The sequence below is a fragment of the Eubalaena glacialis genome, unplaced genomic scaffold (assembly GCF_028564815.1).
Source record: "Eubalaena glacialis isolate mEubGla1 unplaced genomic scaffold, mEubGla1.1.hap2.+ XY H_2, whole genome shotgun sequence".
Classification (NCBI taxonomy): Eukaryota; Metazoa; Chordata; class Mammalia; order Artiodactyla; family Balaenidae; genus Eubalaena; species Eubalaena glacialis.
In genome coordinates this window covers 1,109,103-1,125,140 of record NW_026871156.1, presented here as the reverse complement: position 1 = coordinate 1,125,140, position 16,038 = coordinate 1,109,103, and the positions used below count along the sequence as shown (strand labels likewise).

Genomic DNA, 16,038 nt, shown 5'->3' with positions numbered 1-16,038 from the left:
ATTCTTTCTTCTTACTTCCCCCAAGTTGTCACTACATTTCTGAGTTTTTCTAATCCTGCTTTGTATTGTTCTTTCATGTCTTATTTAATTTTCTTAATGTCTTCCAACTCATTTTTAAACAGTATATTTTAAATTTGTTGTTTTCTGAACGTGTCTTTCTGGAATTTTTTCCCCCTTTTTCTCTTTTTTTTTAGTTGAAGTATAGTTGATTTACAATACTGTGTTAGTTTCAGGTGTACAGCAAAGTGATTCAGTTATGTATATATATATATATGTTTTTTCAGTTTATATCCTTTATATCACTTACATGTGGAATCTAAAAAATAATACAAATGAAACTATATACAAAACAGAAACTGACTCACAGATATAGAAAACAAATTTATGGTTCCCAAAGCAGAGAGGGAAGGAGGGACAAATTAGGAGTATGGGATTAACAGATACAAACTACTATACATAAAATAGATAAGCAACATGGAATGCTTTTGATTCTCTCCTTTTTCTCCTTATAATAATTTTGTGTGGGATCTGACCTTGATTAATTTTCCATTCATTTTTCTCACAGCTTTATTGAGATATTTTTCACATACCATAAAATTCACCCATTTAAAATGCACAATTCAGTGGTTTTTAGTATATTCAGAACTCTGCAACCATCATCACAATCTGTTGCTCATTCTTATGTGTGCTAAGCTTTCCTGAACTTTTAGAAAGAACTATGGTTCAGGGTGGCTTTTCTAACTTCACAGAGGCTCCCTTTCTGCTGTTTTTATGTATGTTAAAGGAATACGATGACTTGCTTCATTAGAGTTCTTGGTTCTGGTCCTCTCTCCCATTCTTATCTAGACCTTTTCTTTCCTTATTCTTTTTTGTCCCTGTTCTGCTCAATTTGAATTCTATTCTCAGCAATTTCTCCTCAGTGTGGGACTGTGTATGAGTCGGGAGATCTGGTGGCTCATTTTCAAGAGTTCATTAAGGGTTAGCTTGCTCCATCCCTTTCAGACCTTCTGACCACAGGTTCCTTGTATTCATTCAGTTTTTATTGGAGGGCAAAATCTCTCCCATTTCAACTAATGTTCTTAAACCGAACTGCCACACTTCTATTTTTTTCATTAAAAATGTTTAATTGAAGTATAGTTGACATACAATATAATATTTGTTTCAGATGTACAACATAGTGATTCTATATTTGTATCAATTATGTGTCATACAAAGTTAATTTAATATTATTGACTATATTCCCTGTGCTGTGCATTACATCCCTGTGACTTATTTATTTTATAACTGGTAATTTGTATCTCTTAATCCCATTCACCTATTTCACCAATCCTCCCATTCTCTCAACCACTAGTTTGTTCTCTGTATCTATGAGTCTGTTTCTGGGTTTTTTAGGACTCATTTGTTTTATTTTTCTCTGTCTGACTTATTCACTTAGCATAATACCCTCCAGGTCCATCCATGTTGTCATAGATTGCAAGATTTCATTCATTTTTATGGCTTAGTGGTGTTGGGAAAACTGGAGAGCTACAAGTAAAAGAAACTAGACCATTTTCTCACATCATTTACAAAAATAAACTCAAAATGAATTAAAGACTTAAATGTAAGACCTGAAGCCATAAAACATCTAGAAGAAAACACAGGCAGTATGCTCTTTGAAATTGGTCTTAGCAATATTTTTTTTGATCTGTCTCCTCAGGCAATGGCAACAAAACCAAAATTAAACAAACGGAACCATACGGAGCTAAAAAACTTTGGCACAGCAAAGGGAACCATCAGCAAAACAAAAAGGCAACTTAACTGAATGGGAGAAGATGTTTGCAAATAATACATCTGTTAAGGGGTTAATATCCAAAATATATAAAGAACTCATACAACTCAGTACAAACAATCTGAATAAGAAATGGGCAGAAGACCTGAATAGATATTTTTCCAAAGAAGACACAGAGATGGCCAACAGGCACATGAAAAGGTACTCAACATCATTAATCATAAGGGAAATGTAAATCAAAACCACCTCAAATGCAATGAGATACCACCTCACACTTGTCAGAATGCCACGCTTTTTAGTGAATACTTGTTTGTTGTTTTGGAATTCTCCTGTTTGTCAGGTCTTTCACATGGTCCGTCAACTCCTTGTGCTTTCTCCTACACAGATGTTCATTCCTTGTTGATCTTGTGGCTATGCATGATCTGCCCTTACCTGTTTTTATTTTGAGTTTCATGGGGATACACTGTCACTTAGTTTTGCTGTAATTATTATCCATGAATTTTTTCTTTTGTCTTTTTACTGAAATATAACATACATGCAGAAAAATACACACAGTATAGCTCAATCAATTTTCACATCTGAACACATCCATGTAATTGGTACCCAGATTAAGATACAAAACATTACTAACTCTTCAGAAGTCCCCCTCAGATCCAGTTCCATTCATGATCTCCCACTAAGGGTGAGCACCATACTGGCTTTTAACCAGCATATACAAGTTTCAGCCATGTCTGAACTTTATGCTCTTTTGTGTCTGACTTTTTTTACTCAAATTATGTTTGTAAAATTTAGCTATATTTGTTACTTATAAGTAAAGAACTATAGTCTGTTTAACCTTATTGCTAAATAGTATTTCACTGTGTAAATATGACAAAATTTATTTATCCATTCTACTATGTATGGGCACTTAAGTAGTGTTCAGTTTGGGGTATTACAAATAATGATGCTATGAGCATTCTTGTACAAGGCTTTTGAGGAAATATGGTCTCATTCCCCTTAGGTATATACCTGGGAGTGAAACTGCCAGGTCATGAGGGTATACATATGTTTGACTCTTGTGCAACACTACAACCACCAATCCCCCCGAGGTTCTCAATCTTTATTGTTTCCTTTCTTCCATATACTTTAAGCTTATTTTGTTCTTGTTTTCCCCAACTTCTTAAGTTAGTACCTTAGTAACCGATTTTACCTTTCTTTTTTCTAATACAACTACTGAAAGTTATACCTTTCCCTCTCAGCACTGCTTTAGCTGTATCCCACAAGTTTTAATGTATTTCATTATCATTCAGTTAAAAATACTTAATTTTCTTTGTGATTTCTTCTTTGACTGATGGGTTATTTATAAGTATGTTGTTTAATTTTAAAATATTTAGGGACTTTCTATATGTCATTGATTGCTAGCTGAATTAGATTGTGGTCAGAGAACATAGTGCAATTTCAATCTTTCAAAGTTTATGAAGGGACTCCCATGGTGGTCCAGTGGTTAAGAATCTGCCTTCCAATGCAGGGGACAAGAGTTCGATCCCTGGCTGGGGAAATAAGAACCCACCTGCCATGGGGCAACTAAGCCTGTGCACCACAACTCCTGAGCCCAAGCACTATAGAGCCCATGCGCCACAACTAGAGAGAAGCCCGCGTGCTGCAATGAAGAGCCCATACACCGCAACGAAAGATCTCACATGCCGCAATGAAGGTCCCACGTGCCACAACTAAGATCCAATGCAGCCAAATTAATTAATTAATTTTAAAAATAAATTACTTAATTAAAAAAAAGAAAGTTTATGGACACTTATTTGGTGGCCCAGAATATGGTCTAAGTTAGTGAACGTACCATGTGCATTTGAAAAAAGGTGTTATTTTGCAGCTATTGGATATATTTTTCTATAAATGTCAAACAGGTTAAGGTGGCTGCGAGTTTTCTCCAGATCTTTTATGTCCTTACTGATTTTCTGTCCAGAAATTCTTTCAGTTACTGAAAGAGAAGTATGAAAATCTCTAACTATGGCTGTAGATTTGTCTATTTCTCCATTTAATTCTGTCAATTTTTTCTTCATGTGATTTGAAGGTTGTTATTAGTCACAAACATGTTTATGATTGCTATGTCTTCCAGATAAATTGCCCCTTTTATCAGCACTAAATGTCTTTTTGAAAGTCCAGTAACACCTTTTGTCTTGAAGTCTACTTTATCTGACATTATATAGCTTCTGCAGCTTTGTTATGTTTACTGTTAGCATGGCATATTTAAAAAATCTTTTTACATTCCACCAATCTGTACCTTTATATTTAAATGCATCTCTTGATAGGAGATCAAGAGGGTGGTGTAAGAAGATGTGGAGTTCACCTCTCCCCACGAACACATCAAAAATATAGCAACGTGTAGAACAATTCTCACTGAAAACTAACTGGAAATTGGCAGAAAGACTCCTGTACAACCAAGGTTGTAAGAAAGATACACAGAAGTCCATAGAGAAGCCTGGGCTCCACTCATGAGTATTGCATGGGTAGATTGCCCCCAGGTAGGGTAGAGAAACCAGCAGCCTGCTGCCCTAGGCTACTGGTTTCAGGCAACAGCCATGCTGTGCTCTCCAGCCAGAGATGAAAGAATGTTCTAGCCCTGCTCACTTCATGCCACAAGCATGGCACTGGATCTAGGGTGGCCAGGACCTGAAAAAAAACTCGACCTTGAGATGGAGAAGTGACCCTGCCCTAGGGTGGAGCCCAGGTGGGGCAGCAGTGGTGACCATTGCTGGAATTTACTCAAGAGGCGCCCCAGAAGCAGCCCAGACTTCTGATGGCACCAGAGCTACTGGGTTTCCCACAGCTGCTTTGCTGCGTGTGTATCCCAGCCCAAGCTGAATGTTCTGGCCCTGCTCACTCCATGCCACAGTGTGGCACTACAAAAAAAGGAAATTACAGGCCAGTATATTTGATGAATATAAATGCAAAAATCCTCAACAAAATATTAGCAAGCCAAATCTAAAAATATATAAGAAGGATCATACACCACGATCAAGCTGAATTTATTCTAGGGTCACAAGGGTAATTCAATATATGCAAATTAATCAGTGTGATACACCACATTATCAAAAGGAAGGATAAAAATCACATGATCATCTCAATAGATTTAGAAAAACCAATGTGACAAAATTCAACATCCATTAATAATAAAAACTCTGAAAGTGGGTATCGAGGGAACATATCTCAACATAATAAAGGCCAATTAGGACAAACCCACAGCCAACGTCATACTTAATGGTGAAAAGCTGAAAGCCTTCCTGCTAAATTCTGGAACAAGACAAGGATGCTCATTCTCCCCACTTCTATTCAACATAGTATTAGAAGTCCTAGTCACAGCAGACAAGAAAGAAATAAAAGGCATCCAAATCAGAAGGGAAGAGGTAAAACTGTCATTATTTGCAGATGACATGGTACTATATCTAGAAAACCCTAAAGTCTCCACCCAAAAACTATTAGAACTAATAAATGAATTCAGCAAGGTTGCAGGATACAAGATCAATATACAGAAATCTGTTGCATTTCTATACACTGACAATATCAGAAAGTAAAAACAAAAAAAATCCTGCTTAAAATTGCATCAAAAAGAATAAAATACCTAGGAATAAACTTAACTAAGAAGGTGAAAGACCTATACTCTGAAAACTATAAAACATTTATAAAGGAAACTAAAGATGATACAAAGAAATGGAAAGCTATCCTGTGCTCTTGGATTAGAAGAATTAATGTTATTAAAATGGCCATGCTGTCCAAAGCAATCTACAGATTTAATGCAATCCCTATCAAAATATGCATGATATTTTTCACAGGACTAGAACAAATAACCCTAAAATTCATATGGAACCACAAAAGATCCTGAATTGCCAAAGCAATCTTGAGGAAAAAGAACAAAGCCAGAGGTATAATGCTCCCAGACTTCAGAATATACTACAAAGCTACAGTAAACAAAACAGCATGGTACTGGCATGAAAACAGATACACAGATTAATGGAACAGAATAGAGAGCCCAGAAATAGGCTATGGTCAATTAATCAATGACAAAAGAGGCAAGAATATATAATGAAGAAAAGACAGTCCCTTCGATAAGTGGTGATGGGAAAATTGGACAGCTACTTGTAAAACAATGAGATTAGAACATTCCTTCACACCATATACAAAAATGAACTCAAAATGGATTAGGAGACCTAAATATAAGACCTGAAACCATAAAACTCCTAGAAGAGAATATAGGCAGAACACTCTGACATAATCGTAGCAATATTTTTTTTTGGCTCTGTCTCCTAAGGCAAAAGAAGTAAAAGCAAAACTAAACAAATGGGACATAATTAAACTTAAAAGCTTTTACACAGCAAGGGAAAATACTGACAAAATGAAAAGACAACCTATACAGTGGGAGCAAATATTTACAACTGATGTGACCCACAAGGGACTACTATCCAAAATATTATGAACAGCTCATACAATTTATCATCAAAAAAACAAACAACCCAATAGATGGGCCGAAGACCTGAAGAGACAGTTTTCCAAAGACATACAGATGGCTAACAGGCACATGAAAAGATGCTCAACATCACTAATTATTAGAAAAATGCAAATCAAAACCACAATTAAGTATTACCTCACACCTGTCAGAATGGCTATCATCAAAAAGTCTACAAATAACAAATGCTGGGGAGGATGTGAAGAAAAGGGAACCCTCGTACACTGTTGGTAAGAATGTAAATTGGTGCAGCCACTATGCAAAACAGTATGGAAGTTCCTCAAAAACCTAAAAATAGAACTACCATATGATCCAGCAATTCCACTCCTAAGTATATATCTAGAAAAAATGAAAACACTAATTCGAAAAGATACATGCACCCTGATGTTTATAGCAGCACTATTTACAAAAGCCAAGAGATGGAAGCAACCTAAGTGCCCATCAACAGACGAATGGATAAAGACGATGTGGTATATATATATATATATATATATATATATATATATATATATATATATATAATGTATATATATATGTATATGTATACATACATACATACACACAGAGAATGGACTATTACTCAGCCATAAAAAAGAATGAAATTCTGCAATTTGCAGCAACATGGATGGACCTAGAGGGTATTATGCTTACTGAAATAAGTCAGACAGAGAAAGACAAATACTGTATGATATTACTTATATGTGGAATCTAAAAAGTAATACAAATGAATGGATATGAAAAACAGAAACAGACTCAGAGATATAGAAAACAAACTTGTAGCTACCAAAGAGGGCAGAGGAAAGTGGGGAGGGACAAATTAGGGGTATGGGATTAACAGATACAAACTACTATGTATAACATAGATAATCAACAAGGATATATTGTATAGCACAGGGAATGATACTCATTATCTTGTAATAACTTACAATGGAGCATAATTTACAAAAATACTGAATCATTTTGCTGTACACCTGAAACTAATATTGTAAATCAACTATACTTCAATTAAAAAACAAATAAAATGCACCTCTTGTAGACAGCAGGTGGTTGAGTCTGGTAATTAATCTCTGAGTTCTAATTTGAAGGTTTATTCCATTTATATTTAACATAATTACTGACATGGCTGGATTGGGATTTACCATTCTGCTATTGGTTTTCTGTTCATCTCATCTGTTTTTTGTTTCTCCATTCTTTCTTGCCTTCCTCCCTTTTAATTTCTCCATTGACTTTATAGCTTTCTCTCTTTGCATTATTTTTGAAAAAATAGGCCTTAGTTTTAGAGCAGTCTTAGGTATAGAGTAAAACTGAATGAAAAGTACACAGCGTTCCTATATACCCCCTGCCCCACACAGACACACCCTCCCCCCACTATCAACATTGAGCCACAGTGGTACATTTGTTATAATCAATGAACCTACACTGATGCATCATCATCATGCAAAGTCCACAGTTTACATTAGGGTTCACTCTTGGTGTCGTACATTCTACGGATTTGGGCAAATGTATAAAGACATATATTCACCATTACAGCATCATACTGAGTAGTCTACCTGCCCCAAAAATCCTCTGCGTTTTGCCTATTCATCCCTTTTCCTCTAATCCCTGGCAACCACTGACCCTTTTCCTCTCCCCATAGTTTTGCCTTTTCCAGAATGTCATGTAGCTGGAATCATACAGTATGTAGCCTTTTCAGATTAGCTTCTTTCACTTAGCAATATGCATCTAAGGTTCCTCCATGTCTTTTTATGTCTTGATAGCTCATTTGTTTTTAGCAATGAATATTATTCCATTGTCTGTATGTACCACAGTTTATCCATTTGCCTACTGAGGGCATCTTGGTTGCTTCCAAATGTTGGCAATTATGAATAAAGCTGCTATAAACATTTGTGTGCAATTTTTCTGTGGACCTAACTTCAACTCATTTGGGTAAATACCAAGGAGCATGACTGCTTGATAGCACGGTAAGAGAATGTTTAATCCTGACAAACTGTCTTCCAAAGTGTCTGTACCATTTTACATTCCCACCAACAATGAATGACAGTTCCTGTTGCTCCATTATCCATGCCAGCATTTGGTGTTGTCAGTATTTTGGATTTTGGCCATTCTTATAGGGGTGTAGTGGGATCACGGTTGTTTTAATTTGCAATTCCCTAATGACATATGATGTTGGGCATCTTTTCATATGCTTATTTCCCATCTATATAATCTTCTTCAGTGAGGTGTCTAAGGTCTTTTACTCATTTTAAAATTGGGGTGTTTAGGGACTTCCCTGGTGGCACAGTGGTTAAGAATCTGCCTGCCAACGTAGGGGACACGGGTTCGAGCCCTGGTCTGGGAAGATCTCACGTGCCACAGAGCAACTAAGCCCCTGTGCCACAACTATGGAGCCCACGTGCCACAACTACTGAAGCCCAAGCACCTAGAGCCTGTGCTCTGCAACGAGAAGCCACCGCAATGAGAAGCCCACACACCACAACAAAGAGTAGCCCCCGCTCGATGCAACTAGAGAAAGCCTGCGCGCAGCAACAAAGACCCAATGCAATGAAAAATTTAATAAATAAATAAATAAAATTGGGGTGTTTAATTGAGGCATTGCTTTACTATCTCTGGGACCCACTGTTTCAAATGGGAAGGTGACAACAATTCATATCATTGTTCTTCTGTGTGTAATATGTACTTTATCTCTGGCTGCTTTCAAGATTCTCTTTTTCTTTTGTTTTTGGCAGTTTGACTACGATGTGCCTATGCTTGGTTTTCCACTGTATTTAACACCTGCTTAGTTAGGGCTTACTGATATTTCTAAATTTGAAAATTTGTGTTTCACAGATTTGGGGAACATTTCAGCCATCATTTATTCTTTTTTTTTTTTAATGGCCCCTTCTCTCTCTTTCTTCTCTCCTACTGGTATTCCAATTGTACATATGGTAGAACTTTTTACATTGTTCCACAGGTCATTGAGGCTCTTCATTTTTTACCAATCTTTTTTTTTTTTTTTTTCAGATTGGCTTATTTCAAGTTAACCAACCCTTTCTCCTGTCATTGCCTATCTGTTATTAATCTCATCCAATTTTAAAAAATTGAAATATAGTTGATGTACAATATGTTAGTTTCAGGTGCATTACAGTGATTTGACATTTGCATACATTATGAAATGATCACCACCATAAATCTGGTAACCGTCTGTCCCTACACAAAGTTATCACAATATTATTGACAACATTTCTTATGTTGTATATTACACCCCCGTGGCTTTATTTATTTTATAACTAGAGGTTTATAGCTCTTAATCCCCTTCACCTATTTCCCCTCTCCAACCTCCCTCTCCTGTGGCAACCACCCGATTTTTGTCTGTATCTATGAGTCTGGTTTGATTTTTAAACTTCAGATATTGTATTTTTCAGTCCCAGAATTTTTTGTGCATAGTTTCAACTTCTCTGAGATTTCTTACGTTTTCATTCATTACAAGTATATTTTCCCCTATGCCCTTGAGCATAGAAATAAGCTGCTTTAAAGTCCTTATCTGCTAATTTCAACACCTGAGTCATCTTGGGGTTGGTCTTCATTGATTGCTTTTCCTCTTGAGTATAAGTCACATTTTCTTTTTTTTTTTCCCGTACGTATAGTATTTTAGGACTGAATCCCAGACTTTGTGAACGGTTATGTTATAGAGATTATGAATTCTGTTTTGTTCCTCTAAAAAGTACTGATTTTTCATTTTAGTTAGTTTTCATTTGTCTAGAACGAAAATTCCAAATTCTGTTTCCTCTGCATTGGACAGTAGCTGGATTATCCATTCAGTTATTTTAGCTCTAACGAGGGTGCTTGGAGTCAATCCTGTATAGCTTAGTAGTCTGCCAGAGATTTGGGCAGGGTTTATACAATTAGGGCTCCTCCTCTGTGGTTCTCTCCTGGGATATCGTCTCAGTTTTCAGTTGCTACAGTCACCCTGAACTCAGTTCTCTCCTTCCTCATCCAATAAGACTGGTTTCTATCCAAGTTTTACCTACCTCCATATTACAGCAAGCGCAGCCTGCCCATGGGTGAAAAGCTATACAAAAAACAGGAAACCTTTTCAAATGATCAGTCTTCTCTTTGCTACAGTGGAAACAGCATTGGAAGTGGGAATTTTAGGGCCTGTATTAACACCCTAGCCTGGCCACTTTCTAGCTATGTTTACTTTGGGTTAGTTCTCAGACACCATTTCCTCATTCTAAAATGGGAGTAAGAATGTTTGCTTCATGGGGTTGTTAAGAGTATCAAGTGAGATAATACATGAGATAAGGAAAATAGGCTAAGAAGGGCTAGATGATGTCCTATCTAAGTGGTAGGAGTAATTGGTTACTCCAGATCTGTCCATGCTTTTTCTGCTATGCCATATTGCGTCCATCTTTCTAATGACTACCAGCTCCACCTTTCCCTCCCAAAGACAGTTCCAAGTACCTACCATGATCTAATTACCAAACTGAGCACCAAGAACACAGTAAGCCAAAGTCCTTGCCCTCAAGAAGTTCCAAGTACCATTCCCTTCTTATAAGTGTTGACTGCCCTACAGTTTATGTCTGATTTTGGTCACTCTCAGTGCCTTCAGATAGCTGTTTTGTTATATTCTGTTCAGTCTGTAATTGTTATCTATAGGAGGGGTTGACCTGATACAACCTACTCTACTGTTACCAGAAGCAGAACTGCTATCTATGGATTTTTGGCTTTGCTATCTAGCTGCTCAGTCTGTTTTTATGCCATGATATTTGGAGAAATTAGAAAACTATGCTGTCCCACTGCCTCCATCCTCCCAAAATCATGTGCTATTTATTTTAATAATAAATGAAATAAAATACTGACTAGAATCTATTACTCAGAATCCTTGTCCAGATTTCTTTTGCTTCTAAAAGGCAAAAATACTTGGTCTGAATTTAATTGCTCCAGAGTTAGGGACCAGTAGTGTAGTAGTATAACTACTCTCCTCCCACCCCTCCATACCTGATGTTTTCTTGGCTATACCCTGATCGGGTAATGCTCCAAATTTCCGATGCTGTTCATACCAGTCATTCACTGTCACAGATGCCAGACTTGGATAACAAGCTCCAAATACTCTGCAAGAATCACACTGCATTTAGAAAAGTAAACATAAATAGCTCTATTAAAAAGCCTCTTCTCTTTAGTGATAAATCCTGTGTCTGTTTCATCCTTGCTCCCCTACCCAGCTATCTTCTGAGGATTTGTGCAAACTGCTGTCAGGATATGTAAAAAGAGGCATCCAGGAAGGAGAATTAAAGGCAAGCGCTTTCATGAGAAGATAAATAGCCCAGAATCATCTCCCAGTAAGCAATCCTGGAGGCTAACGCCCCACAGAGGAGTGATGATACGATGGAAGGAGTATTTATACTTGGAGGGTATAAAAGATACACAGAGGAAGAAGACTCTTCTGCCACCCTATGGAAAAGCATCCCAAAACTCAGAGTTAAAACCTAGATAGGCAAACATGTCCTTTTGAGAACTGTAGCTGAAGGAAACAGTGGGAAACAATTTTAAGGTCTACAATTCTCCCTTAGATTCTTTTCTTCTTTCTGTTTTTAATTAGTTAATTAATTAATTTTTGTTGGTTTCCTTTCTAGCCTATTTTTAAGTTCGAGTTTGTGAGAGAAATGTCTGATGAAGACAGACAGAGAAAGTATCAGAAGAGATAATATCCCTCTGATGAAAGAACAGCCTCCCCAGGTGAAGCCATTACCTTCTGTTACTCATGCACTGTAAATGAACCATAAAAGCATGGGGCTTGCAAAGGCAACCCACTTTTTAATACTACCTACTTGGCTTGGACCATGTTCCGAGTGAGAACAAACGGTTTCATTGGACGCCTGTCCTGACGAGATGAGTGAGAAGTTGATGCCTAAAAAGGAAATTAATTATCAGAGGTGTACTTGTCATTCTGCCCACCCCACTATGCAGGCTCTTATGTCTTTAGGTGCTTGAAAAGCCCTGTTTATCAGTCTCTAAGATATATCTGCAGAATACTAATGGTGGAGGTTGGTTAGCTCTCCTGAGGTGGCCCAAGTATCTTGCTGGAAAGGAAGGAAGAGAAAGCTCTCCCAGGAATCATTTCACCACAAGTGAAAAATTACTTGACTTTAAAATACTCCCCTCCAAAGAGGAAGATTCCAAAGCCTTCTTCCATGTTCCATCTAAAACCCTTGAGCTGAATTTGAAGCCCCTTTCCTTAGCCTGGCCTTCAGTGCTAAAGTTGAATTATGAAGACCCTTCTGCTAAAACATTGTCCAATGTAATTTTGCTATTAACTGTCATGAGCTCCCTAGGATGTTTTAGAAGTGGATGTTCCTAAATGCAACGGGGGGAAGAATGGGTTAGTATCTTTCATATATAGGTGTATAGAAATGTTTCAAGGAAACTTGGTTGTCCAGGGTCACACCAAAACAAAGAAAAGATCAAAGAAAAGATGTTCACTTGGTTCTAAACTCCATCACTTCCAGAGCCAATCCCAATACCTAATGACAGAGCATAAAAACAAAAAACTAAGGAGATGGGAGGATCCAGAAGAGTCCAGCCTCATGATGCTTGAAAACCACTGATCTAGATATGCCCAAGGGGCCTTAAGGCTTTAGAATACTAATTGTTCATTCTTTGATCCTTTCACACGAGAAACTAGGTTGATGTTACCCTGAGGCAAAAGCTCCTGGGCTAATTAGTGAAAATCGAATTAGCAAGAGGTTTCTCTGAGGACTTAAATGCCTGCGACTAGCTGATAAATTGAACTCAATTCATGTTATATTGTGAACCAAAAAACAAGTGGCAGCAGAGCCTAATATTTTGAAGTAGCAGCTCCAAAACACATTTATGATCTTTAGAGACAGCCAAAGTGGCGTTACAACAAGTTTTCTTTACCAATATGCCCGACATTTTGTGCACAGAGATGTCCTTGCTGTGTTTCATACTTGGGTGACCTAAGGTGTGAGAGTGTATCATTGTGTAAGGTTAAATCCTGGTTTCTCCCCCAACCTAAACACATTCCATGTCTTTTGCTTTATCTTCTTTTTACTCTTTTCTCTTTCTCAAGTTACACTCTTCTTCTTCATTCCCATCCTATCCCTCTTCCTGTTTATTACAGTCAAGCACAGGTTTTCAAGGCCCACCTCCCTATGCCTTCCTTCAGCAGTCATGACTGCTCACAGCCCAAACCAATTTTCACTTCAGAGAAGCCTCTCTCCCTCCTGGCATGTCACAAAATTACAAAAGACTGGAAGTGTGTTACAGGCTAGAAAGCAGTGGGGAACAATACTATAAGCTAGAAAGAAAGCTATCCTAGTGAACCTTCAGCCTTCCTCCACTAATCTTAATAAGAACAATGATTTTATGGAGACTTAAAAGGATTTTAATTCGATTACTCTCCTGTAGAAGATTCAAATCTCTGACAGTAGCTTTTTTAGCGACATAGACAGTGACTAGGCTTACCTCTTTGGAAGAGTCTCTTCCTCTCAAGATCTTTATCTCCTGGTCAATGCTCTCAATCTCTTCTAAGCTGATACAAATCCACCTTCGAAGGTGAAGGAGGTAATATTCACGAACACGCTCATCATCTGCTTGACCACGTTCCACAGCAGATTTCAGTGCAGACAACCTATGCTCCACCTCCTTCTTCTGCTTGTATCTGTTCCACAGAAACGCATTACCATGAACTTAAAAATAAAGAGGTGTTCCTTCAAAAGAAGGCCACAATACAATTTTACCTTTACAAATGACCGGGTACACCGATTTCCATTTAGGCAAAAATACAGATTCTATACCTCAGAATTTGCCACCAAGGCAGTTCTCTCAAGACTACAAAGCAAGGAAGGTATCAGCAGAAGCTGAGAAATACATTCTGAAACTAGAAAAATATCAAAGTAACCTGATCTGAGCAACTCTTCCCATCATATTTTGAGATGGGAGTGTCTTAGTAATTTTATGACATCAACCTTTACTAGGTTGGGTGCTTAGTATATACAATGTCCATTTGGGAATTACAGCTTCAAATAGTCATAGAATCTTAGGGGTCATTTACCTGCCATTGATGCAGGAATTCCTTGTGAAACAGCCTAAAAAATGGTCATCTCTTCTTTTCTTCTGGGCAAAACATTTCCAACTCCTCTAACTCATCCTAGTATAATCTGAAGACTCATATCCACCCTGCCTGCTTTTTTCAAGATGCCTTCTAGTATGTCACCTATCACTCACTGGACAACTATTTACTGAGTACCTATTGTGTGACAGGTACTGTTCTCAGTGCTTGAGACACAACAGTGCATACAAGAAAGTCCTTGCTCTCCTACAGCCTTCAATCTAGTGTGAGAAGACAGACAAAAAGAAATAGGTGAGTCAGGTGGTGGTGAAGTGCTCTGAGGAAGCAAAAAAAGCAAGGTAAAGTGGATAGAGTGATGGTGCGAAAGTAGGGGTGATCAGGAGAGACTTCTCTGAAGAGATGACATTTGAGCAAAGACTTCAAGGAAATAAGGATGGAAGCCATGCCGCTATCTGAAACAGTGTTCTAAGGGGGAAAAGCAAACATGAAGGTCCTGGGGTGGGAGAGTGTTGGCCTGACATGTTTGAGAAATAGCAAGGAGGTCAGTGTGGCTGGCATGGAGTGAAGAATAATAGGAAGTGAGGTCAGAGAGATAGCCAGGGCCATAATTTGTAGAACCCTGTAGGCCAAGAAGACACGAAATATCAAATGTCATGATATTTTGAGAAGAGAAAGTCACTGGAAGCTTTAAAATAGAATACATGAAATGAACTTTTTTTTTAATGGACTACTCTGTTGTGTGTAGACTCGGGGCGGGGGGGGAGGCAAGGGTGGAGCAGGAAAATCAATTAAGAGGATATTGCCACAATCCAGGTGAGAGACAGTGACTTGAAATAGGGAGGTGGTGACATGTGGACGTAATTAAAATATAACAGTATTTGCTGATTTATTGGATGTAAGGTCTTGAGGCAGAGAGGAACCAAGGGAAAACTCCACAACTTCCAAGAGAAGTATCTTGAAATATCTATGTCTGGAACCCCACTCTAGACGTCCAGAACCAGACGCTCCTCTGTGGGTGTTCACCCAAATCTGGAGTTCTTAACCTGAGGTCCACGGACAGAGTTTGGAGGGAGGGGTGTTCTTGAACTCCCCCAAATTTTGTATAGAATTCTACGTGTATGTTTCTTCTTCTTCTTCTTTTTTTTTTTACTGGGGAGAGGTTAAGGAGGTCCACGACCCACAAAAAGTCAAGAACCTCCCCTCTGGAAACATTCTTTATTATAAAAACTTTTAGGCTCTTCTGCTTCTTTTAATCAACAAGTGGGCACTTTATGTAATGTTACAAATAACTGTCACAGCACCATCACAGGTGGCCTTCTGAGTCAAATACTACACAGGTCAATTCCTAGTTCATGAATGCTATTACAGATATCACTTGAGAACATTTAACTCTGGTGCCACTCCTACCCCCACCCTCTTTCCTGGATGTACCTAAGTCAGGAAAAAAAAAAAAAAAAAAAAAAAAATATATATATATATACACACACACACACACACACACACACACACACACACATATATATATCAGGGCCTTAGAATGTATGTAATCCAGGGTATATTCTTGGTTAGTCTACTGGGCCTTTGAATAAGGTTCCTGTGCTTCCTTTCCCATCCTCTGCATGCACGTGGTCTAGTCACACTCTCTGGTCTTTCCTTCTTCTCTACTTCCTTTGCTTCTATGACTTTGCTCCTAGTCATCTTTGG

The 16,038-nt window shown here is 37.9% G+C and overlaps 1 protein-coding gene across 1 annotated transcript in view; it reads right to left on the bottom strand.

Moving 5' to 3' along the window:
• LOC133082975 (immunoglobulin-binding protein 1-like) overlaps positions 1–16,038 on the bottom strand; it is a 36,642-nt gene that overhangs the window by 13,677 nt on the left and 6,927 nt on the right. Inside the window, exons 3-5 of the mRNA XM_061179643.1 lie at positions 13,728–13,923; positions 12,071–12,150; positions 11,241–11,353 (exon numbers count right to left, since the gene is read on the bottom strand). Coding sequence (XP_061035626.1) covers positions 11,241–11,353; positions 12,071–12,150; positions 13,728–13,923 — 389 coding nt within the window. The remainder of the gene's footprint in view (positions 1–11,240; positions 11,354–12,070; positions 12,151–13,727; positions 13,924–16,038) is intronic.